General features: G+C 37.6%; 1 protein-coding gene and 1 pseudogene across 1 annotated transcript in view; one reads left to right on the top strand and one right to left on the bottom strand.

Annotated features, from left to right (window-relative positions):
- Positions 1 to 26869, bottom strand: part of LOC147827425 (rho guanine nucleotide exchange factor 12-like) — a 70932-nt gene that overhangs the window by 21181 nt on the left and 22882 nt on the right. The window contains exons 4-17 of the mRNA XM_087214257.1: positions 23646 to 23720; positions 20950 to 21042; positions 19478 to 19588; positions 19090 to 19188; positions 15014 to 15056; positions 14602 to 14707; positions 14068 to 14205; positions 12817 to 12849; positions 11691 to 11749; positions 8564 to 8693; positions 8242 to 8277; positions 7653 to 7807; positions 6277 to 6423; positions 4488 to 4573 (exon numbers count right to left, since the gene is read on the bottom strand). Coding sequence (XP_087070383.1) covers positions 4488 to 4573; positions 6277 to 6423; positions 7653 to 7807; positions 8242 to 8277; positions 8564 to 8693; positions 11691 to 11749; positions 12817 to 12849; positions 14068 to 14205; positions 14602 to 14707; positions 15014 to 15056; positions 19090 to 19188; positions 19478 to 19588; positions 20950 to 21042; positions 23646 to 23720 — 1311 coding nt within the window. The remainder of the gene's footprint in view (positions 1 to 4487; positions 4574 to 6276; positions 6424 to 7652; positions 7808 to 8241; positions 8278 to 8563; positions 8694 to 11690; positions 11750 to 12816; positions 12850 to 14067; positions 14206 to 14601; positions 14708 to 15013; positions 15057 to 19089; positions 19189 to 19477; positions 19589 to 20949; positions 21043 to 23645; positions 23721 to 26869) is intronic.
- On the top strand, positions 15961 to 16036 carry LOC147827426 (U2 spliceosomal RNA; annotated as a pseudogene).

Genomic DNA, 26869 nt, shown 5'->3' with positions numbered 1-26869 from the left:
TTATTTTATAGAAGAGGCAAATGAACCTGCATTATCTTAAATCCATATACCTTACAGCCTTTTAACTAAGTTGTACCTGGAAATTGATGTCTTATTATAAAAGGAAATCACAGTCTTACAAAACTTTCAGTGTCCCATTTCAAGTTGAGCACCATGCTGTCAAGCCAATGAAACTCAGTTATAGTTTTCATTGCTACACTGAGATCAAGGAATAAGACAGGCCACATTACTAAGAGTAGCCATACAGTAAGCTGAATTTTTCAAAGAAGTTAAATCTTCATAGTAACAATAATGCTAAAGTGGGCTTAGGATAGAAAATGCTTTGGCAAGTGTAATAAATGCAAAGTAAAAATGGATTATGATTTTTTGGCCCTGTTCTAAGACAAATAATTAAAGAATATCTAGGGACTGGGGATTTAGCTCAGTGGTTCTGCCACCTGCCTCGCAAGTACAAGGACCCAAGTTCGATCCCCCAGCACCAAAAAAAAAAGAATATCTACTATTAGATTACCTGATTCTAGACCATGATCTTACAAGTGAGATAAATAAACCAGTAAAATGAAGAATGTCTTAGTTAACTTTCTAGTCTTTAATCTTTTAAAAAGCTATAATTAAGGGCTGAGAATTTAGCTCAGTGGTGCCACACCTGCCTCACAAGTGCAAAGTCCTGAGTTTGATCCCTGGTATCAGAAAAAATAAAATAAAATTAAATAAATAAAAAGCTATAATTATAGAATTACAAAAATCTTGTGGCATTTCCTCAAGTAGTGTACGTAAAATGAAGTGAATTTCTGTGGGCATATCTAAACCATTCTTGTTCAGCCTGTGTTAAAATTCTGAGAACTAAGCCATACACTTCAACATTTTTATTATTAACTATACAGTACTTTCTTAAAAATTTAAATCAACTGTTTTTTATATGTTCTAGTTTCGAGGTCTCTGCTATGTAGTCCTGTAACAACCTGTATTCTCCCTTTTTGTTACACTCATCATGTTTCTTTTGTTTTTGTAAGAAATGGCTTCTTTTAAAAATAAATTTTATTGGTACAATTTAGATACACATAATGATCACATTCATTATGAGGAATTTGTGCCTGTAGAGTGGACCCTTGACTTATGAACTCAGTTTGTTCCCAAGGGCTGGTTTTAACTCAAGTTGGTCAACTGAAAGCTCAGGCTCCTCCACACAGCTCTCAAAGTCTCTCTTCTGTATACAGGCAGTGTCCTTAGAGAGACATTGCCAGGATTTCTCAACCCCACACAAGAAAGGATGTTGTATGTTCCTTCTAGAATTCTGTAGGGTTAAATCTGTTAATGACATGGATGAGACATAGTGTTCATTCATGAACCCTTAATAAAGGTGGAGTCGGGTGAAGGTGACTGAAGGTCAGGCTAGGAGATCCAAAGCATGTGCTCGCACCTAGAGCATTGGATTTACTCGTTCTTTGTTATGAGTCTCTGCCTCTCTTGGGACAAGGGAAGGAAGAAAGGCCCTCTGGTGCTGTGTAAAATTAAACGAGTGGAAGGGAGTGACTTCATCAGCTCCTTTGTTTCTAACTGTACTACTCCTTTCTCATGACAAAATTTTAAAATTTTTAAAAATTTTAATATAGTTTAAGATTTGAGTTAATTTCAAAGATAGAAAAAAGATTCCTCATACAGGTTAAAATTGTTTGAATAAATACATGTACACAAGTTAAATCTGATATATATCTTACTATGTAAAGTGAAAATTATTTGAAGGAGCACTGCTGTACATGCTACATCTTGATTCCTCTTTTTTTCCCATTCCCCTCCCCTTCCTTCAACCCTTCTTCTCCTCCTTATTTACAAAGCTTTGTTTCCATTTTATCCTTCTTTTCTCATTTTTTTTTCTTTTCCCTTCCTCCCTAGCTCTCCTTTCCTTTTGAACTATTTCTTCCTATTTCACAATATCTATTACACACTTTGGTCTTTATTTATACTTTCAATTTCTCACACCAGAGAGACAATGTGATATTTACATATGTGTGTCCGATTTATTGCACTTAATAGCCTCAACATGCACCCATTTACCTAGAAATGTCTCAAGTGTATCCTTCTTTATGGCTGAGTACTACTACATTGTATAAAAAACACATTTTTTATACATTCATCAGCTGATGGGCATCTAGGTTGTTTCAAGATTTAGCCATTACAAACTGTGCTATAAACATGGATGTGCATATATTGCTGTGGTATGATGCTTTTAATTCTTTTGGGAAGACACCCAGAAGTGAAATAGCTGGGTCAAATGGGACTTCTAATCCTAGTTTTTTGAAGAATCTCCATACTGATCTCCATACTGGTGGCACCAGTCCACACTCCCACCAATAGGAAAGAAAGGTTCCTTTTTTCCCCACAGCCCCGCCAGCATTTGTTATTGGTTGATTTCATGATTCATGATACCAGCCATTCTTTCTTGAGTGAGATGGAATCTCAGAGTTGTTTTAATTTGCATCTCTCAAATGACCGTGATGTTGAACATTTTTTCACATATTTATTTGCCATTTGTACTTCTTCAACTGAGAAGTACATATGCATTTCCAATGCCCATTTTTGGATTGCATCTTTAAATTTGAGGGGTCTCATATCTTTTACCACGCACTAACCTAAAATCGAAATGGATCGAAGATCTAAATATTAAAAAAGAAACATTAAATCTGCCAGAAGAGAGAATAGGTAGGATGCTTGAAGATACAGGAGTAGGCAAAGACTTCATGAACAAAACCCAGACTGCACAGGAAAGACTACAAAGAATCAACAACTGGAACTTCATTTATTAAAAAGCTTTTGCACAGCAAGAGAAACCACCAACAGAGTGAAGAGACAATCCACAGTGCAGGAAAAAAATTTTACCAGCTGTTCATCAGATAAAGGACTATTATCTAGAACATATAAAGAACTCAAAAAAATCAGACCCCCTAAATTTAAAGATCTAATCCAAAAATGGGCATCTGAAATGAAAAGACACTTCTCAGATGAAGAATTAGAAACAGCAAGTAAATGTATGAAAAAATGTTCAACATCACTGGTCATTCTTAAAATGAAAATTAAAACAAAGCTGAGATTCCATCTCACTCCAGAAAGAATGGCTGTTATCAAGAAATCAATGAATAACAAATGCTGGAGGGGCTGGAGGGAAAAAGGAACCCTTCTCCACTGTTGGTGGAAGTGTAGACTGGTGCAATCACTGTGAAAATCAGTGTAGAGATTTCTCAAAAAACTAAAACTGGAGGTTCCATTTGACCCAGCTATACCTCTTTTTGGTAACTTCATGAAAGAATTTTAAAAGCATCATACCACAACGATATATGCACACCCATGTTTATCGCAACACAATCTTGGAAACAGCCCAAATACCTATCAAGCGACAAATGGATAAAGAAAATATGGGTTTTTTTTTTATACTCTGCCATAAAGAAGGATGAGCTTCAGACATTTATAGTTAAATGGATGCACCTTGAGACCATACTCCTATGTGAAATAAATCTGACATATATGTTTAAATACCACACTGTTTCTATGGTGTGAGAAACCAAAAGTGGAAATAAGGATTGAAATGTATAACGGATGTTGGGAAATTGGAAAAAAGTGTTCAAATGGGAAGGGGAACAAGGGAGGATGGAAGGAGAAAGGAAGGAAGGGACAAGAAAAAAAGTGAAAATAGAAGGAAAAAATGGAAACAAATCTTTTGCATGTAGGGAGAGGAGGGGGCTTGAAGGGGAATGGGATTAAATAAATAAATAAATTTGAGGAGTCTGAATTTTTTCAATTTTTTATGTTTTAGATACTAGTCCTTTGTCTGAAGAAAACTGGCTAAAATTTTTCCCCACTCTGTGCATTGTCTTTTTACTCTGTTGGTGATTTCTTTTGCTGTGCAAAAGCTTTTTAATAAGGACTCATCGTATTTTAAATAACCAAGAGAATGTTTTCCCATTAATTACAAGCTCTCGAGGGCAGGAGCTATGTTTCTTTTGATGGCCACTGTGTCCCAGCACTTTGCACAGCACTGTCCTGTATACTGACCTAGTCAAAAAGACAGAATTTGACAGACAAGTACTACAGCTTCTGGACTCATACCATATACAAATAAGATTAAATAATTTTCATTTTTCTATCATGATGGCAGTTCTGTATCTATCATTGCATATTATATAGTTGTAAGATTTAGACAATAGAAGATAATTAAAATACTATATTAAATTATTTTTATCAAGATGCATTTTACTCTATTCTTTAAAACACAAAGACTAGTATTATCTTTATTTCAATGAAATAGAGCACTTAGTTTCATTAATGATTAGAATATACTAACCAAAACAACACATAATTCTACCCTTTCCAGCTTTACATTAATTTTGCCAAACGGATGAGTTTGTATATTTGGAAAAGACTTGCTACTTAACATTGAATCTGATTGTTAAGTCTCTGTAAAAATATTAAAAAGAAACAGGAAATTTCCTTACCCAGCTCAGCAAATCTTCCCCAATATGATCTATAACAGGGGTCTCATTTCTCTTTCGAACAGCCTTCATTTGCTCATTCAACCCAACTGGAAAAAAAAAAAGTACAGACATATTGAATTATTGGTAGTACTAAGTACCTAAATTTTCAAAATAAGAATTTTCAAGCCAGAATGGTGGTAAATGCCTGTAATCTCAGATACTAATGAGGCTGAGGCAGGAGGATTATAAGTTCAAGGTCAACATGGGCAACTTAGTGAGACTGTTTCAAAATCTGAAAAATCAAAAGAGCGAGGGTTGTAGCTCAGTGCTCCCAGGGTTTGAGTTCTAGTACTAGAAACCAACACACACACACAAACAAATTTCAGAGAATCATCAGTACTTCCAACATCCTTAAATATAAATATGGACCCAATGCTTATCCATCTAGATAACTCTAAGCCTGACCTAAAAAACAGGTGCTACGCCACCTGCCTCGTAAGTGCAAGGTCCTGAGTTCGATCCCCAGTACAAAAAAACAAAACAAAACAAAAAAGCAGGTGCTAAAGCATCAAACATTTTTAGAAACTAGTACATTACACACAGTGTAGTTGCATCAAATATGCATTTAACCTTAAAACTCCATCTATAACCATGCTCAGAAAGAATTTAAGTAGAAATAGTGCAGGTGATTCTGTTCACTATTCCTCTCAAAATATGTATGTGCGGGCCGGGGATTTAGCTCAGTGGTTCCGCCGCCTGCCTCACAAGTGCAAGGACCCGAGTTTGATCCCTGGTATCAAAAATAAATAAATAAATATGTATGTGCATAGCAATGGATGTAATCAGGCCTGAACTTTTCCATGCATGCTGGTAAACCTGATTGCCTACAGAACTGTAAAAGGCATTCATTGATTTGGCTGGAAGGTGTTGAGTTGATAGGTGGTAATGATACCCTTGACAGAGACTGAAAATTAAGGGTCATAGAGAAATGGTGACCTAACAAAGTGAAGGACATCCCACTATTATCTACAAAAATCTAAGATGAGGGCCAGCGATTTAGTTCAGTGGTTCTGTTGCCTGCTTTGCAAGTGCAAGGTCCTGAGTTTGATCCCCGGTACCAAAAATAAAAAATAACAAAATCCAAGATGAGTCACCCAGGGAAAGTCAGAGGTAGAATATTTGTATATTTAACAATATAACAATTTCTCAAAATTATCCCACTATGGGATAATGATAGTTATAACAGTAATATTGTATATTACTATTTATAAAATACATTTAAGCATATATTATTAAATGGGATATAAAATTTTGAGTCATATATACTGTACCTGACAGGAAATTTTGGGCGGGGGGGTGGGGGTACCGGGGATTGAACTCAGGTCCTTGCGCTTGCACAGCAGGTGGCAAAACCACTGAGCTAAATCCCTGGCCCTGACAGGAAATTTTTTAGGGCAATTTTGACTGTTATTATTTTTCAGCTTAAGCACTGACTTTAGACTTAAAGGCTTGTGTTTACACTCTATATAAAAAAAAAACTGACTGTGGGGATAAAGGACCTAGTGAAAGATCCAGTCATTTCTTTATTTACATGATACGTTCACATATAATTTTAGGCATGCTAACCTATACACATTTACAAAATTATATACTCACAATCTTTTCTCTATTCCAGTCATTTCTTTATTTACATGATACGTTCACATATAATTTTAGGCATGCTAACTTATGCACATTTACAAAACTATATACTCACAATCTTTTCTCTATTGGAAATGTAGGGACAAAGATCACAGCCAATTCATCTTACCATGAAGTTGAAGAATATCTTCCAAGTTTGAAAAAATCTTCCGTAATTCTGAAGGTGACAGAATTCCTTCTCTGGACACACGCTGATAGAACACTTGGTCAAGAACCTTCAGTGTCCGAACGTGAGCTCTTTCAGTATAGAACAATTCTAAGTTTTAAAAAAATGTATGAAATGTTCTTATTTAGAATAATTCCAAAGGACCAAACAATCTTTAGTTGGAATTAGGTAGCAAATGAGTTACATAATAAATTATTCATGTAGAAAGAATGACCTATCCTCTGAAGTCATTCTGATTCCATGAAATTCTCCTATATAGTGGTTCTGAGTTGAATGAAAGCTATCATTCAAAACTATTTTATACTTAAGCTGGCATGGTAACACATGCCTGTAATGCAGTACTCTAGGAGGCTAAGACAAGAGGATCGAAATTTTGAGTCCAGCCCAACCCTGGACAGTTTAACAACTTAGCAAAAGCCTGTTTCAAAATAAAAAAGGCCTGGGGATGTAGTTCAGTGTGAAAGCCTTGGATTCCATCCCTAGTACTGTACAAAATAACCATAACAACAAAAACAAGTCTATTTATACTTAAAAAGTAATGATGCACCCCTAAACTTATCCATTTGTTTATCTATCATGACCACAATATTAAAAAACTAAGCACCAATACCATATAGACTTTAACGTAAGCCACTTTCAGAATACAGGGCCTTTGGTTATCTAATCTGCCTAAAAAACAGGCAAAGTAGACTGTAATTTCATTACATCACAAAGTTGTCAGAGACAAAAAGGATATTAAATCATGTCCTAAGGACAGTACAGAATACAGCATCCAAGCCACATTTGTGTCACATATCTGTCAGGGTAACTAAAAAGCACTGGAACAAGGTACAGGGGGCCGTGGATGTAGCTCAGTGGTTTTGCTGCCTGCTGCACAAGCGCAAGGACCCAAATTTGATCCCCGGTACCAAAAAAAAAAAAAACCAAAAGAAACAAGGTACAGAAAGAGCTAGATCCTAGTTTCCCTTTATCACTTACCGGCTATTATGATCTTCATTAACTCAATTGATTTCCCTGGGCTTTAGCCTCCTCTTTATGCATAAAAAATGACTTTGACTAGCTTAAGATCTATAATGCTATGGATCTTAAATATCTTGAAGGATAAACACCCTTCCATTTTAAATTATCAGTAAGAGTCATAGAATCATTTACATTTTTTGAGTTGAAAGATTCAAGAATTTTCTATTTAATTCTCTTTGTTTAAAAAAAGGTTGAGAGAAACTGAAGCAAACTCCAAGGCAGGGAGTGGTGGTGGTGGTGTCTGTTTTACTCTGATAAAACTCAATATATGTGAAGAACAATGGATTGATTAGACTCACCATTAATCACTTCCTGTCTTTTGATCTCACAAGGTTTCAGTCCCAGTAACACTTCTCGACTAACAAGCTGTTGCCAGTTGGGTGGATCTGTCTCTAGGTCATTTTCAAATTGCTCATCTTCACTTTGACTTTCTCCAAAGGCTATGCTGTCAAACCTAGTGAAGAAAAATGATGAAATCTATTTGAAAATAGAAACTGCATAACTCTTAACGTTACCATAATTCAGTCAGCTTTCTAAATCTGATTTAGCACAGAGCCTCAAACATAGTCCTTTCTTACAAAATGGTTTACATATGCTATACACACTTCAATAAATATCTTCAGATTTGTGTTCATTAAAAACTTTCTTTTATGGGCCGGGGATTTTAGCTCAGTGGTTTCGCCACCTGCTGCACAAGGGCAAGGACCCGAGTTCCATCCCTGGTACCAAAAAAACAAAACAAAACAAAACTTTCTTTTATAATATTTAACACATTTACTGTACAAAGTTAAAAACTAGAAATTTAGGAGAAAAAGCTCTATTTCTTAGACTGTAAGAATCCTTTATTGAACGTAGCTCTTTATTGAAAGCTACTTAAGAGTTACTTACTTCCGGAAGGGCTTTGGTGTCCCATGTTCTGTCACCCTTAAAACAATGAAGAACAGAGTCAAAAGGAAAGCAAAATGGAGATCAAGAAATTTATACCAAAGGAGTCAAAACTGGGTTAAACGTCAGTGGCTGGATAAACAATTCTCCCAGATATAGGAATTATTTAATATAAACAGAAAATTTCAGTATCTAATATTTACCACCAAGTGCTAGATCTTTCAAAACATTACAAAAGAAAAATGCCGCAAAATACAGGAATAGTACTCAATTTTTAAAAACTTTAAGCAATGCCCTAAACCTCTCTACGATCTCATTGAATTACCTTTCCACTTCACATTCCTCCTCCTGAACTTGGTCTAGTGGAGGAGGAGGGAAATCAATCGTATTGGAGGTACGAGGTGTGCCATCCAAGGAGTCTCCAGATGCTGGTGTTTCTCCAACTTGTTTTAATCCTGAAAAGATGTAAGTCAGACATTGGTATAGTGTTAATATTAAATAAAGTCACTGATTATAGAAAACTTAGTCCCCAGAAAACCTATTTCACAGTGAAATTTTTATTTAAATATTTTCAGGCTAGTTAAAACCAAAAGTTTAATATATAAAATTTTTAAATGCACTAAAAAACAGGAAAATAATTTTTAAAGTACTTCTTAAAAATTAACATATGACACCGCAACAACTCGATTCAGAAGAGTATATGATTAGAGGTAATATCCTCCCATATTATATTCTTCTACTTCTGGTACCAACCTTATTATGGTTTACATCTAGATGTCCCCCCAAAGTCTCATGTGGTTACAGGTGGGGCTCTTGGGAGGTGATTAGATAATGGGAGTGTAATGACCATTGGTGAATTAAGCCCACTGATGAGTTTATAGCTGACTTGCTGTTGGGAGGTGGGATCTGGTCCAAAGAGGTGAGTCACTGGAGGGCACGGCCTAAAGGATTTATCTTCCTCCACTCTCTCCGCTTCCCAGGTGCTATGCCATGTGCCACTTTTCCTCTGCCATGCCGCTCTGCCATGTCATACTGCCTTGGAGCCAGCCAAATATAGACAGAAACCTCTAAAACTATGAGCCACAATGAACCTTTACTCCTTTAATTCGTTGGTGTTGGGCACTGTGTCCCAGCAACAACTAAAGTAATTAAGACAAACCCTTTTTCATGTTTTCAATTTTTAGTTATTATGGTGGTCCAACTCCAAATAATAACCTGTTATTTATTTTTCTTGATTTATTATCTTTAAGTAATATCTGTTTCTTTCCCTTGTCATGATTTTGCTCATTTATACTTCCTAAACTCACTTTCCCAAACAGTCCTAATGGACCACCATCATATATACAGTCCATTTTTAATCAAACTGCTGTTACGTGGCACATAATTATATAATGAATGAAATATACGATGAATAAAAAAAAAGGATTCATCCCTACAATGTCCATGGAAACATTAAATACACTAAAAAAGTTTGACACTTAATAGTTATTAAATATGTTTATGGTTATATTATTATATTATTACTAGCTAAGTTACTAGTTATTACCTAAATTAAAGTATGTCTCTATTTATGTTCCATCAAGGAGTTTGTATCTCAATTCTTTTCTCTGCTGGATTAGAGATTTAGTGTCCATATCCTTGCCTCTAATTGTATTTCTTTCTGCTTTGTATTTCTTTCAACTGTATTTTATTTAGAGCAAGATGATTTTTGACATTTATATTCTGATCTGCAGTCATGGGAAAATATTCTATGCTTTGCCTAGTAGAATGATTCTAAAAGTCCAAAAATCAATAAAGTGTGGTTACATTATTATAATATGCATACTGTCATATATAATCTAGAACGTACATATACATACTATCTTTGTCAGGTTAAGAGATATGCTAGTTGGGGGCTGGGGATTTAGCTCAGTGGTGCCACCCCTGCCTCACAAGTGCAAGGTCCTGAGTTCGATCCCCGTACTGAGAGAGAGAGAGAGAGAGAGAGAGAGAGAGAGAGAGAGAGAGAGAGAGGAAGGGAAAGAACCATGGAGGAGGGAAAGAAGGAGATGACGAACGGATGAACAGAAAAGGGGAGAGAAAGTAGAAAATGAGGGTGAGAAGGATGAAGCAGAAGGTGAAGGCTCATGAGAAAAGGAAATAAGAGCAATGGGGGGGTATGCTAAGAGATAGATATCTATGGAGCTGTACCATTTGTAAGAATAAAGAGGAAATCTTTATCACTGTGAGCACTTTAGCAAGCCCCATGCCACTTTTTCCCCAACACTCACAACTTTATCATCATAATACACCTCAGAGACGACGTGGACTAATTCTCATCCTGTTCATTACCATGTTTACATCAGTCAGCAGGAAAAGCTCCAGATGCTCTGGTCACCATCCTCCACAGCATGGTACATACATCCACAGTTCTACACCCTGAGTCTAACCTTATCTTCCCAAATTCCTAAAACTCTCTCTGCCTTGTTTGGAAGTCAGGGTCAGCATCTGTAACATCCTCCATCTCCTCAACCTCCTTTCCAAACATTTCCTCCACCTTTCTCAGTATTTCTCAACCAGAAGTACTAATGGCATTTGACTAAGAACTTTTCATTGTGCAGGACACTCACTATCACTGTTACACAACTCGTCTTCCAGCCTCATCATACCAGTATTTCCAAATGTCATACTGTCTGAGATGAGATGTACTACTTGACCTAGTTACTTTCCCCACAATGCCACCATCCCTGTTTCTCCTGCAGCCCCCTCTAGTGAGCTGTTCTTTCCCCACTGGGTCTAGGAGAGAAGGGAGACCATAAAATAAAAGCAAAAGCTAAGTGTGGTGGTACATGCTTATAATTCCAGCTCTCTAGGAGGGTGAGACAGGAGGTTCACAAGTTTGAGTCCATCTGAACAACTTAATGAGATCCTGTCTCAAAATAAAAAATGGGGGCCGGGGACGTAGCTCAGTAGCACTGCACCTGCCTGACAAGCACAAGGTTCTGAGTTTGATCCTCGGTTCCAAAAAAAAAAAAAGAAAATGGGCTGAGGAAGTAGCTCAGTAAAAAGGCCCTGGGTTCCATTCCCAGGACAAGACAAGACAAAAGAAAATGCACAATGGAGAGAGTGAGTGATATATGTACAAGGAGATAGAATGATATATGTGGAGGGATCCATATGTACCTTTTTTTAATCCAACAAATACAAGTGGAATGGGAACAAAATCAGAAGAGGTAAGTAAACGAGGTTATGGGTATCTGACAGAACACTGCCATTAAAGAGAATGTTGATGACAATTATATAGAAACTAGGGGATACTTAGTTCAGAAACATCACTGAAGAGAAGAAGCAAAGCACATTGGAAATTCAGTGATATCTCAAAAACACCTTCCTTCACCAATTCATTCCAGCCAAAGGAGCCTCTGATATAAAGACAGAACAGTAAGAATGCAGCATTTCAACTTTCCACATACTTGCACTATTGTCATGCCGGCTTGGTCTCCTTGGGGGTCCCAGGATGCTGGGGAATCCTCTTCATTTCCCTTTGTCTTCACCTTCTTTATCTTTCTTCATGCTTTGCTAGAATTGGGGCATCATCAAAGAGATAAGAGGTACACAACACAGGGCAGACTTCCTTTGCTACTTTCAAATGGAAATGTAATACTGATAGCTGCGGGGGGGGGGGGGGAGGTTAAATGTAAATGAAAGTGTATACAGGGAAAAGGGCTTGAGGGAAGAGGGCGCATGGGAAAAAGGGGGCAGAATGTACCATGTACAGGTGCAAATTCCCATGATGAGTGTTATCATTATGTATGCCTAAAATGTACCAATAAATGTTGTGCTATAAAAACAAGTGTACACACACATACCCACACCCAGAGCACTCATTAGAGGTTGTTACACAGTACTGCAGACATTTAAAACTCAAGATGTCTACTCAAACCCTTTAGAGATAATACTTTTGGAAAATAAAAGGGCAATTTTACCAGGAGCTTCTTAACCATATGAATTTACACATTTACCAGGAGCTTGTACCAGGAGCAACTGATTCATCCATTCAACAATTTCATAAGGTATTATTATGCCTAGTGATGTGCTGATTTAGTAAATACTAAGGAAAAAACTGCAATCAAATGTAAAGAAGCACTAAGCCCTAAACACTCTATTATTATTCCAATCTTACTTTAATTTTTGGAAGGAATCCAATCCGACCCCTCTTGTGCTCCAAATTTCGAGGTTCTTTCACTTTTACTCCCAAATGCTTCATATACATGAGAATAACATACTGCATTGTGGAACTGAAGGAGAAAGATTAAGTAAAATAAGTCTTCTTAGAAGAGAAGGTTGGTTAGAATAAAGACATCAAATGATTTCTAAAGCCCCAATGTTGAAATTCTTGAAATTAATCAAGCATAAACAAAGTAAAACTATCTTCAATGCACACAGAAAAAGATTCTACTTGTACAGTATTAGAATGTTAGTCAAAATACAGCCACCAGAGGGAGACCATACTCTACTTTAAATTGTAATTTAAAGCTGACAGAAAAAGTCAGCTTCTTTTCTTCTTAAAAATTCTATGAAAAAATAAAGTTGTATTACCTCTTTTCTTTTTCTACAGCCTGAGCAGTCATCCTAAAAATAAAAATATTTTAAAAAGAAGTATATAAATTTAATGAAAAAGTGTTACTAGACTCAGACACCTAAAACAATAGAACAGAGCCAAATGCTTTGGGCCTCACCTAAATCTGTCATCAAGGATAAAATACCCAATGAATATCCTAATTCCCAAAGGAATCACACCATTTTCACATTCATGTCATCATCAAGTGAATATCGTTTATAGCAAGAAATAATTTCAAACCCTATACATTAAAACCAATGAAAGTATTCACCCAGTTTTAATTACAGATTAGATGTTTTAGTGTTAGTCATTTGCCAACACACAGAAAAAAGAAACACCAGAACTTTACCTAAAATAAATATCAAGAAAAAAAGCCCCATAGTTTCTCTAGTAGTATGACAAAATAAACAGCTCCACATACACAATCTGATCTGCCCTTTTAAATTTATTTTTATTAGTACGTTTGAAGTACACTTCTTATGTGGAGTTGGTACATGTACATAACACATCTTAATTCCTTTTGTAATCCCCTTTCCCTCCCCTCCTCTCTCCCTCTAGCTCTTGATCTACTTCCAATTTTTTTTTTTTTGGTACTGGGGATCGAACTCGGGTCCTTGCGCTTGCACAGTAGGCGGCGAAACCACTGAGCTAAATTCCCAGCCCATACTTCCCATTTTAGAAAGATCTACTTCTTTCCTTCTATTATTTATCTTTAATTTTGCTCTTTATTTTTAATTTAGTTTTCTGATATAAGAGAAACCATGCTATATTTAAGCTCATATGTCATATTTATTTCCCTTAACATTACAATCTAAAGTGCAGCCATTTTCCTACAAATAACTGAAGTTTATCTTTCTCGGTGACAAGGTTGGGGGGTGGGGACTCCTCTACATTGGTGGTGGGAATGTAAACTACTACAACCACTATAGAAATCAGTATGGAGATTCCTCAAAAATCTAAAACTAGAAATTTTATTTGACCCAGCTGTTCTAGATATCTTCCCAAAGGTGTTAAAGACATAATACATGATGCATGATATGCATACACATGTTTAAAGCAGCACAATTTATGATACCTAAATCTTGGAAGTAGCCTATAAGTCTATCAACAGAAGAATGGATAAAGGAAATGTGGTATTTCCACACAATGGAGTATTATTCTGCCCTATTAAATTTGTTCAGAGTACTTCAAGTATAAATAGAAATTCCACATGCGCTTCTATTACTTACAGTACTTCTTCAATTTTGGAAACAATCTGTTCTGCACATGCCCGCTCCTTCTCCAAAGTTACCCGGTCCTTGTCTCGCTCTGCATCAAGTTTAGTCAGCTCACTTTCAGCCAAGGTTAGTCCCATGCTACGTTTCTGCCTAAAGGGAATAGAAGAAATCTCCTGCGTGGCCTAGAAAAAAATCATCTCTGGACAGGTTTTATCAGTCTCTATAAGCTACGAGTTTCTAGAAACAAACAGTCACATTTTCATACATATGGATCCACATCACCTAGGGTACCAATGGGGAAGAAAGCCCAACGGTAATCACTCAAAGATACATCTCTTTATCATAGGCACAGTACTGAGTTCAAATCCTGTAAATACACACGTGAGATGAAGACTGAACTCTTAGTTTCACTCTAACCCTTTGACTCCACATGTTTATTTAAGACCATATGGTTTACCTAGTGCTATGTTAAGTATTTAATGTCTTTTTCCTACTTTAAAAAAATTCAGAATGACCATATCAGGTTTCATCTACTACCAAGCTTACCGAAAATCTTCCAGGTGCCTCTGAACTTCTGGGTGGACTCTCTCTTGCATAGTTTGGATATAGTGGTGATGCAGATCCTCAGGAATAAGCTCAGGTCTTCTCTTTTCTGCATAAGGAAAAGAATTATTTAATCTAAAGGTGTATTCCTTGAAATATATAATATAGCTGGCAACACAGCAATGCTACTTTGTAGAAATTTAACTTGGAGTACACCAAAGAGAAATTCTTCAGTGCAGTTCATGCATTTCATCTCAGAATTTGGATTTTAATTCCCTTTAATGAATTATTGATTCTTCTATAGAGATTCAGATGACTGACCAATCGCCAAATGACAGATAAAACCTTTACAGCTGAACTGAGTTACATATCTACATAGATTTAATTCTGCAGAATACTGGTGTTCCAAACTTACCCAGGTCTATAGATATTTCATCAGGAACAGAAACTTTCAAGTGCTAAAATGAAATACAAACAAAAGGTGAAACAGCACTAAAGACTTTTCGTGATGTATATAAACTCCTGTATAAAGGGATACAACTTGGATACTTAATTATGCAAGCATATCCACATCAAAGCTTACCTGCTCATCCATATTTCATAGCTCTGGAATGTTCTATTGTTTAAACTTAAAAATAAGACCTTTCTCAAGTGTCATGCTCTAAAGGAAATATCTACTGGTATTTCACTAGAGGACTGAATGGTTCAATGTCATACTTATTCCTAATGAATATATTGGCTTTGGTTTTCTAAAATTATTGATTATTACAATCACATACACATTATTTGAATAAATATAGGTAAAATCTAAACTGACATATATAAAACCATGATTTTTATTTTTTGGATTTGAGACCCTACAGGTCACAATACTCCCATTTTCCTATATAATTTTCTAAAACCTCAGGAGTCAAACTTCCAAAAGGAATCTCTCTGAACGCCAATGTTGAATTTTTTGGTGTCTTAAATCTCCATTAATCATCTGTAGTTCTTGATATTGAATAAATTAGGTGACAGTCTCAGAATTTACTTCTTCCTAGTTAAGATTTTCCTTATGAAGTTAATATTAGAGTAAGGGAAAAAAGGTTAGGGCTCAGCATCAATTAGAATTTTCAGTGATGTGATTTCAGATCCTAGCTTACTATCAGTTAAGTCCAGCCTATTTTCTTGTGATTATTAACCTTCCTAAAAGTTGAAAAACACATTTCTGGAAGTGGACAGGGATGATGGTTATATAACATTCTGATAGTACTTAGTGACACTGAATTGTATCCTTTAAAATGGTAAATTTTATGGGGTTTTTTAACCACCATAAAACTACATCTTTGTGAAAGCTGCAAAATAATTCAAATTGTAATGTGAATCGCTTCTTGGCCTTTTGGCTAAGATCAAGTGTAGTATCAAATTGTAATGTGAAAATATGTACAATAAACTATTTCTGCACAAAAAAAAGATTTTCCTTATAATAACTGCAGTTTGGGGTCCTACTACAAGTAAATTTTGGGGAAATTAACATTTTGTATTTAGAAGAAAAAGTTTCTTCATGCTTAAAATTATACACTATAGCTATTTAAGTCACAGACTTTCAGAATTTAAACAATTCCAATAAAGATCTGAAGCCTTAAAAAAAAAATTTTTTTTTTAATTAAAAAAATTTTAAAAAAAAGATCTGAAGCCTTAAATTTGAAAATAAGTCATTGCTAAAACACTGTGAGATCTCTTACACTCATTTTTAGAATAGTGAGATGTACTTCAAACCTTTCTCATTAACTGAAGAGGCCAAGCAACAATTCAAATCAACTTTCTAGCATAAGTGCAAAGTATTTCTAGCATAAGTGCAAAAGTATACAAGAGTTCATTTCTGTAAATGGATATTTATGTGAAATAAATATGGCCTGTAGCATGAATAATTAGAAAATTAATCAGAATTCTTTTTATAATTCCATACTGATATAGACCATGAATAGCAAAATATAAGGTTTTTACTTAGCTTGGAGCACTATTAAAAATGTGAAATTCAAACATACTTGAATATACTGTTATTCTTCGTGACAAAATATTTTTAATAAAAATAATGTGTAATAGTTTAAACAATAACAGTATAAAAAGATCTTAATTCAATCAACAAATATCTGAATCATACTATGTGCCAAGAACTGCTGGAGAAACAGCAGCATACAAAACCAAAAATATCTGCCTGATGGAGCTGATATTCAGAGTAGGAAAGCAGAAATATAAACAAATAAAATTAGTAAGTAAAATATAAATTCTTGGACACAGAAAATGAAGAAAAAAACATGCAGAAAATGAAGGGGGCAAGATTTTTAAGCAATTGGTCAAGGAAGGGTTTATTAAGAAGGCAATTATATTTGGCAATGCAAAAGTGCAGTCAACTTTATAAAAGAATACAAAGAAAATAGGGGCAAGAGCTGGAGAAAACTATGGAGTCAAAATGTTTCTGTGTGTTTATTTTTAAGATAAAAAGAAATTAACAATGTTTGCATGCTACTATAATGATTCAGTAGAAAAAAACCTGATGATAAGAAAAGAAGGATAACTGTCTAAGGAAAGTCTTTGAGTAGGTATAAAAAATATACTCTTGGGTAGAAAGGAAAACAGCTGGCTTTGGATAAAGGAGAGACAATTCCTCAACAGCATCAGAAAACGGGTAGAGCACATGGTAAAATAGAAGCAGGTAATATATCTGGTAGAAGTTCTCTTCTCTACACACTAAATTTCCCAGAGAAACAGCAAGGTTATCAGCTGAGAAAAGGTTAGGAGTGGAAGTGATGGATATTTGAAGAGAATGTATAAAGCAGCCATTAAGAGAAATACAAAGTGCAAGGATGAGGGCCATACAGCCTGATCATCCAAGGAAGTATTCAGCATTAAATGCTATTCACGCAAAGCAAGGGTAATAATAAAACTTAGTTTTAAAACATTACTAAAATTTCCACTGGTAAAAGAAAGCCCTACCACCATTTATTTCACGTATGGAGTTTTCCATTTTTAATATCTGGTTAAACAAAATACATCTTTTGTAAACAAACCCAGCACAAGGCCAACAAAAAAAGGGAACAAAAGCAAGGAAAACAAAGCCTAGGGTTGCCCCTTACTGGGCATCAGGGTCAGGCCTGCTCCCTTCCTTAAAGGAGTGGCCTTTCTGCCCTTGGGCATCAGCATGGGTCCCCGTTCCTAAGCACCAGAATTGGCTATGAACAGAGAAACCAGCCCTGAAATGTTGAAGCATCTTTGCATATTCCATTGGCTCGTGGACTCCATGTGCATGGGACTCTGAAGTGCCATTTGCACAGGCCCAAGCAGATTTGTGGAGAGGAGTTTCCTCCTCCCAGGAAATGGCTTACTCTCACGGACAGTGCCAATGGGCCCACAGTCCTGCTTGTGACAGTCAGCAAGGTTGGCTGTAACTTCCTGCCTGGTGTGGGTGGAATGTCATTGTGCAGGGGGAAAGAGCTCCCTGTGGTGCCAAGCAGGTCTGGTGTATAAAATGGTGCAGAAGAGATCATGGCCAGTTGCTGAGAGGGCATAATGCAGTTGCCGCTTGGGGCCTCTTGTTACTCGGCATAAAAAACAGCCTTGTTGGATTGAAGATACATGTGCAGAAAAAGTGCTGGTGTAAACATGCACTCCAGTCACAGTGGGGAGCAAACCTTGGCTTCCCCTGTGAAGCTTGCTGAGGATCAACATGCAAGCCCCAGGCTGGCTCTGCTGCTGGAGAGAAGTCTGGCCAGTGGGGCAGCCCTCCAACCTGCCAAGACCATGGATCCGGAAGGGCTAGCCATGTCACCCCCACCTCCCCACCTGTCCTGAGGCAACCACAGCCACTTTGGTGACACGTGGTATGACAACTTCCTCTCCTCTTTTGTTTTCCAACGTTACAGGAGAAATGTGGCCTACAACTACCTCGAGGTAGGGGATGGGTCAATCCGGTATCACCATTTATTGCAATGTTAGTGAGATCTTTTCCACCACTTACTTAAATTTGTGTCTCTAAACCTCAAAGTGGTCACCCAGAGTTCAATTCTGCAAATATTATCCCTGGGACCCTAATACACATGTCTATCTTATGTGTCCTCTCTTTTGTTCCCCCATTCTAATTATGCACATGTGAAAACTCAAATATACACGTGTGTGTGTGTATATCTCCTAAAATGTACTGGAAGAATTTACATTCCCAAAACTAATTTAGAAATGATAAAAAAGAAAAACCAGTCAAGCACAGTCAATAACAGAGATATACGGGCCGGGGATTTAGCTCAGTGGTTCTGCTGCCTGCCCTGGAAGCACAAAGACCCAAGTTCGATCCTGGGTACCAAATAATAATAATAATAATAATAATAATAATAGAGATATAATATCGATTTCCAAAAGCATAATGAAGTCCAAAAGCATGGGACTGAAGATTGGAAACAGAAGGCCAGTAAGTCAATGTACTGAAGTAAAGATAATAATATTAACTTGGCAACTTACTCCAGATCGATCCAGGAAGAACTGATGAAACTCAAGAAAGATACGACGTGTTTCCTTGGAATTGGTCTGTTTATACAGATCTGAGTAGAGGTAACAGAGCTGACATGGAGAAAGAAACAGAAAATACAAAATGAAAAATCACCAAAAAATGTTATTTGCTAGATCCTCTTAAATAGGAATGTTTGGAACATGTAGGTCACCATCAACAATGCAGTCATTACCAATCAAGTCTTTAAAAAAATGAAATACCATTTTATGTTATCTTTCCTTTACTTATTCTTATATGCTTGGAAAACTGAAAGTCTACTCATGTTGTACATACAAAGAGTTCTATGTTACATGAATTAATATAGGACATCTGAATCAGCCAAATTGTAAAATATATTACCAATGTTGCAGGGTCAAATTGTGAAACTACATGGTGTAAGAAAACAGCCAAATGAGCAGGGCGAGACTTTAGTAATTCAATGCTCTGGAAACAGCTGCATTGCCCATTGATCTAGAAGAAACAGTTACACATCAATAATTCTGACATACAAATACAAAATGCAACATAAGCACAAATGAACAAAGCTATGCAAATTTCATTCTGACCTCCCTGTCAAAAATTCAGTATTTAAAAAATTTCACTAAAATTTATTGGTAACACAGGTTATACAATTTCTTCCTCTTAAGCAAGGTATGGTGGCACATACCTACAGTGCCAGCTCTGAGGAGGCTGAGGCCAGATCAAGGATCAAAGTTGAAGGCCAAAAAAAAAAAAAGGTGAAGGTCAACCTGGGCTACATCTTAATATACCCTGTCTCAAAAACAAAACTAAAATAAACAGAACACCTTTTCCTTGAAAAATTAATCATCATCAGATCATTTTGAGAGAATGGAAGTTTAGGAGGTGATTATCAAGGAGTTCATATACCTGTAAGTATGTATGTAAAACTAATAGTACCTATAAAAATATAAGGAAGGCTTTTTGCCCAGTAATGTAATAACTCTTTTTATTTTGGGCTAATCACAGAAATGGCAATAGAAAATGAAACTGTCTTATTTTAAGACAACTCCTAAAATACCGTATAATCCCCTAGTCTCAACACAGAAGACAGATTTAGGGTAAACTAGCATCGTAATTTCCATACAACTTTTCACATTTAGATAAATTAGAGAAGTTTAACTAAGTAAATAGTATCAATTCTTCACATCTGCCAAAAAATAAGAGATCTCTTCCCAAATCATTCTCAAGTCTACCAATGCCCCATTATCAAAACTAAACAAAGATATTACCAAAAGAAGAAGACTACAGGCCAATATCCCTCATGAACAGATACAAAAATCCTCAGTAAAATGAAAGCAAATTGAATCGAACAATATAAAAAAGGATAATAGATTATGATTGATTCTGAGAACTCAAGGCTTGTTCAACATTCTAAAATTAATCAGTGTAATTTACTATATTCGAATAGTAAACCAGAAAAACCATATGATCATCTCATTCAACATACAATATTTATATATACATTCCATATATATTTCAAATCCTAGTCATTGTGTATATAAATATGTTACAATGAAAAAATGACTGAGATTTGACATTTGAAAAAATAATAACATATTCAATAACATCTCATCAACAAAATGAAATGAAAGAATTATAAATCAATGACCTAATTTTTACTGTCTTTAAAAGCAAAGTCATTTGTATCAGTAAAAACTAAAGCAAACAATTAATCCAAGGGGCACTGGTTCTAAGATGTAGTTTCAAATCCTTACACGTTATTTTAATCTCCAGAAAATGTTTATTTTTTGCAGTAAGTCAGGCATTTCAGAAAGTCAATTTATTTTTCAGGAAAAAAAAATGGCCATTACCTGTTCATGTTCAGAACCAAAATCATCATCCTCTGCTCCAATAATATGAGGTGTAATACGGGTTAAGGGACTCCTGACAAATGACTGAGTGTCCTGGTAACATTCAGAGAAAAGGAACAGAAAAAATTATCTGGTGGTCAAAGTCAGTGAAAGAATAAATCCAAATCACCACAAAAAATAGTTCACTTAATCGGATTTATTTTTGCTTGAGGTACTTTATTCTCAAAGTAGTGGTTCTCAAATTGTCAAGGCCATGAACCACTGTAGTAGAGAAAACAATCACAACAGTAATAACTGTTTCTTGGAGAATGAGGGGAGTTCAAAATTATTCCTGAAAGTAGTAAATACTCTTTGATCACTACACCCATGACTCTAGTCACTTTCTGTATCCTTAATTTATTAACACCTATGCCTTGTTACAGAAAGACATAAAATGGCTTATATACTTACCATAAAAAGTAAAATTTTAAAAAGTGAAAAAAGCAAGACAGAAAAAAATGAGAGCAGAAATGATTAGACAAAATTAGCGCAGCAATTAACACACTTGAGAAGTACTAAAGATTTCCACTAACTATAGAAAAACTGAAAGCTATAACTGAACCCTAAATTTTCACTTAATTCATTTTCATACAAGGTTTCTCAACTTTGCCACTATTGACATTCTTGGTCAGATAACTACTTGTTGGGGGGCTGTCCTATGCAATGTAGGATAGTTAACAGCATCCCCAATCTCCGCCCATCCACCAGATGCTAGTAGCAGCCTCCCAGTTGAGACAATCAAAAGTATTCCCAGATATTGTCAAATATTCTCTGCAAGGCAAAATCACTCCTGGTTGAAAATCACTGGCATAATGCAATAAAATTTTCAAGTGATCATCTCAGTGATCTCACAAACACTGCTAGAGAAAGAAAGATAAAAAAGATTGTAAAAATAAATTGGAGGTGGGCAGTAGCTCTCCATTCAGTACCTCATTTGTTTGTCTACTCACAAGGCTGGATTCAGCATGAAAAAGGCAGTATAAAGGAAATAATGTATAATGAGATATGTGAAGAACAACAAGTAGTAAAATCAAAGGTCATGTAGGACCAAAAAAATAAAAATTTTGAAAGAAATAAAATAAGAATGAATTTGGCTTCAATATGACAGCAGTTGAACATGGAAAATCTGGAGCTCACACTGATGGGTAGGGCTACATTGGCTTAGCAGTCATTATACAGTAGTTAGACTGGCTCAATATAAGTAGATCCATAAATTATAAGTTCAGTGAAAAATATATATCTGTAGTTTTTCTTCCTTAAGTGTGTTACACTACATACTACACCTAAATATAATTCTCCTTTTTTAAAATTATTTTTCTAACTTCAAAGTTTTAATGAAAAAAAAATCATGTAAAAGCAACAGAAATTTGTTTAAAACACTAGATAGACAAATTTTAGTTTGATAATTGACTTGATGTCTTTGATTTTTCAAGTCTTTATGTTGCTAATAGTTAATACATCACAAAATTTTGTTAAATCTTTCACTATAAATCAACGTCAGCCAGGTTTGATGGTGCACACCTATAATTCTAGCACTTTGAGAGGCTGAGGCAGGGGGAGGCAAATTTGAACCCAGCCTGGACAAATTAGCAAAACCCTGTTCCAAAATAAAAAAATAACAAAAGGCTGAGGATACAGCTTTGTGCGAAAGCCCTGAGTTCAATGTCCAGTATCACAAAAAACAAAAGAAAAAAACCCAAAAAACAAAAAAACCTTCAAACAAATCTAATTTTAAAATCAAATGCTAAAAATATTCAATTGACAACAGAATTGAAAGCAAGGCATTATTCACAATAGCCAAAAGGTAGAAGCATCCACTGCCAGGAGAATGGATAAAAAATATGTGGAATATATATATATATATATATATATATATATATATATATATATATATCATAGAGTATTATCCAGTCTCAAGATAGAAGAGAATTCTGATACATGACGTAGCACGGAGGAACTGAAGACACTGTGCTACTTGAAGAAAGTCACAAAAGTCATGTAACAGCATGACTGCATTTACTTGAGCAGCTGAAATAGTCAAATTCATTAGAGACAGAAAATAAAATGGTGGCTGCCAGGGGTTGGAGGGAGGGACACATGTAGACTTAGTGCCTAATGAGCACCAAATTTCAGTTAAGGAGACAGATGGCAGTGATGGTTGCACAGCAGCATTAACATATTTAAAGCCACTGTGCACTTACAACAGTGTATTTTACACTTGATCTTAGTCAAAAGGCTGGGAAGCAATTACAACAGTATATTTTATGTTATGAATATTTTAACAAAACAACAAAACACTACCAAGCAACCTAATAATACCCATTTTTTCAAATCTTCATTATATGCTCTTAACAAAGAAAAACAAATAAAATTTGTCTATCATAACTTAATCTCCCCCCCATCTCCGGTACTGGGGATCGAACTCAGAACCTTTCACTTGCGAGGCAGGTGCAGTGCCTGTGAGCTAAATCCCCGGCCCTATCATAACTTAATTATATGAAAAGGTAAAAGAGCTGGGGGTGTACCTCCGTGATTGAGCACTTGCCTAGCATGTGTGAGACCCTGTGTTCGATCCTTAGCACACACACACACACACACACACACACACACACACACACAAGTGAAGACAACATTCACTGAACAGATTTCATACTCACACTGTCCTGAACTGCTTCACTTTTCTCTAGGTTTCCCTCTGGATAAACTTTCTCTTTCAGGCCACTCTTGGGACTCTAATGAGAAAAAAACACACAAAAAGATCTTCAGTTCGTTTCAACAGGCTCAGAAAAGCAAACAAGGGAAAACTTATATAGAAAAATTAATTTTGGGAATCATCCCGCTGCAGACAGGCAGGTCTGTGCACGCCCTACCGAGGTCCTGAGTCACGAGGAAGACGCCGAATCAGCCCGCTACAGACAGGCAGGTCTGTGCACGCCCTACCGAGGTCCTGAGTCCCACAGAACGAGCCGAATCAGCCCACTGCAGACAGGCAGGTCTGTGCACGCCCTACCGAGGTCCTGAGTCACGCGGAAGACGCCTAATCAGCCCGCTGCAGACAGGCAGGTCTGCCCATGCCCTACCGAGGTCCCCAGTCACGTGGAATACGCCGAATCAGCCGGCTGCACACAGGAAGGTCTGTGCACGCCCTACAGAGGTCCTGAGTCACGCAGAAGATGCCGAATCACCCCGCTGCAGACAGACAGCCACCTGGTTCCACACTACAAAGACGCAGAGGACACCAGACCACCAGACCAAGGTACTGAGTCCCACTGTTCCCGGCCCAGAGGTAGGGGCTTCTGAGCCATCGTCCCACTGCTCCTGGTCCAGAGGAAGGGACTTCCCGGTCACCATCCCTCCCGCTGCTCCCAGCCCAGAGGAAAGGGCTTTTGGGCCACCTTCTGTCCCACTGCTCCTGGCCCAGAGGAGGGGGCTTCCAGGCCACCATGCCTCCCACCGCTCCTGGCCCAGAGGGAGGGGCTTCTGAGCCACCATCCCACTGCTCCTGGTCCAGAGGAAGGGGCTTCCCGGCCACCATCCCTCTGGCTGCTCCCAGCCCACAGAAAGGGCTTTTGGGTCACCATCCCTACCGCTGCTCCCGGCCCCTGTCCCACCTCACCCACCTCAGAGAAGGTAATCCGTACAGGTGCTAACAGCCCCCCACCTCAGTTGAAATGAGAAAACACGTAAATAAGTCTCAAAACCAGACTTCCAGATCACCTACAGCAACCCCAAAGGGAAATGAGATGGAACACTCTGATACTCAACCACTTGGACCCACTGAACTGGCAACAAAAGGGGATCTGCAAAAATGAAATCAGAAATAATTTCTCAGATAACAGGAGAAATTGTGCCTCTAGTGCAAGACATGATTAATAAATCTAGAGAGGAGCTCAGGAACATGATGCAATCCCAACATAAGAAACAAATGGAATCCATAAAACAGATGCAAATAGATTTCCAGGACATGAAAAACTCCATTGAAAGTCTACACAGCAGAATGAGCCAGTGTGAGGACAGAATTTCAGATATAGAAGATAAGATTGCAATTAGTGACCAGGAAAAGAAAAATTGCTTCAAAATTCTAAGGGAACATGAGAAATCAATCCAGCAGCTGCTAGATGATACAAAGAAGAATAACATAAGACTGATTGGGCTCGATGAAGAAACAGGAGAGAGTGCAGATGACATAAAAAATCTCTTCACAGAAATAATGGCAGAAAACTTCCCAAGCAGGGGAAAAGAGCTTGACATACAGATAAGTGAGGCATATAGGACTCCAAATAGCCTTGATCAAAAAAAATCTACACATAGGCATATAATTGTTAAGATTCCAGAAACACAACAGAAGAACAAAGTTCTCCAAGCAGTCAGAGAAAAGAAACAAATCACATACAAAGGAAAGCCCATCAGAATCACAGCAGACTTCTCAACACAAACCATCAAGGCAAGAAGAGCTTGGAGTGACATATTCCAAGCCCTAAAAGAAAACAGCCTCCACCCCAGATTGATGTACCCTGCCAAACTATCTTTCAAAATGGATGGAGAAATAAGATACTTTCATGACAAAGAGCACCTTAGGAACTTCGTAAATACCAAACCAGCACTCCAAAGAATTTTACACAATATCCTAGGAAACGACATTGAGGATCACAACCCCAGGAAGCAAAGCAGAATGAACCCATCTGGCATGACAAGAAATTAAATGTAAAGGGGGAGAACCCAACAAAAAGAAAAAATCATGGCAATGACAAGTCAATACGTTTCGGTTATAACCATCAACGTTAATGGTCTCAATTCACCAATCAAAAGTGAAATTTCAGGAGGGACACCTAAAACTACTAGCATTTTCAGGCCAGCCTCTTAGCGGAGGAGAGGATGTGTGTACTTCTGTGTATAAAAAACAACAATGCATGAGTCCTGAGACCCCTCCCAGGGTAGAGATGAGTAAACAGAGGCTCATCCTAGGACCCCAGATCCATTTATGAGGTCACAGAGAATGTTCCCCAGGTTTCTGTTGAAATGGCCCAGGAGGGGGTCAGGTCGAGCTTCCTTATCCATGTGAGGCTGAATGGCTGTGTTTACTGCCTCTCATAGGAGGTCCTGTAGCCCACGCTTCCTGGCATCTGACCAGGGCCACATGGACGCCTGGGCCAGGAGTTACAATGAGGCGAATGGCAGGACTGAAGTGACACAGTGTCCATGTCCCTTTTCTGATGTTCGCCCCAGCATGTTCACAGTAGCCTTGCCCCTGGCCAAGGTGGAAGCTGCTCAGAGAGGATGTGGATGTTGAGGACATGGGGCCCAGATTCCTTTGGGAGCAGGACCCTGGCCCACTGTTTACCAGGCCCTGCAGGGAGACGGTGAAGGTGTTATCTGTCCCCGAGGGTCCTCTCTCTCCTCCTGTGGCCTCAGAGAAGAGCTCCCTCCTCACAGACACACCCTGGGCCTGAGCTGGCACCTGTTGTTCTTGTGGCTCCCACTTTCTGTCACAGGCACGTGGCACACAGGCCCCAGTCGCAGCTCCAGCCCGATGTCCTGTGCGCAGCTCTGTTTGGACAGTGCCCAGCAGCTGGCACAAAGCATGAGGCTCTGCCTGACCACAGTTTGTGCTGCCTTGGCCCCAGCTAACCTTGTGTTATCTGAAACACAAACAGCTCTGTCACAGGCCTCTACCCCAAGAGGACAGGACAGGACTCTGGAGGCTGTGGACCATCACTGGGCACTGCCTTTCTCCTCCTGCCAGCCTTATCATGGGTGGGACTGTGACAGGACCCCGGGCTGCTCACAGCCTCCCAGCTCCTGCTCCTGCCCAGAATGAACTTTGCTCCTGACCCCGACCTCCCACCCCGCACACTCAGACTGAGGACCTAGGATGGGAGTT

Source organism: Heterocephalus glaber, unplaced genomic scaffold (genome assembly GCF_053883595.1).
Source record: "Heterocephalus glaber isolate CG9 unplaced genomic scaffold, H.glaber_assembly_v1.0 deba00001446, whole genome shotgun sequence".
In the NCBI taxonomy this organism is placed as follows: domain Eukaryota; kingdom Metazoa; phylum Chordata; class Mammalia; order Rodentia; family Bathyergidae; genus Heterocephalus; species Heterocephalus glaber.
This window is presented reverse-complemented; position numbering and strand designations above follow the sequence as displayed.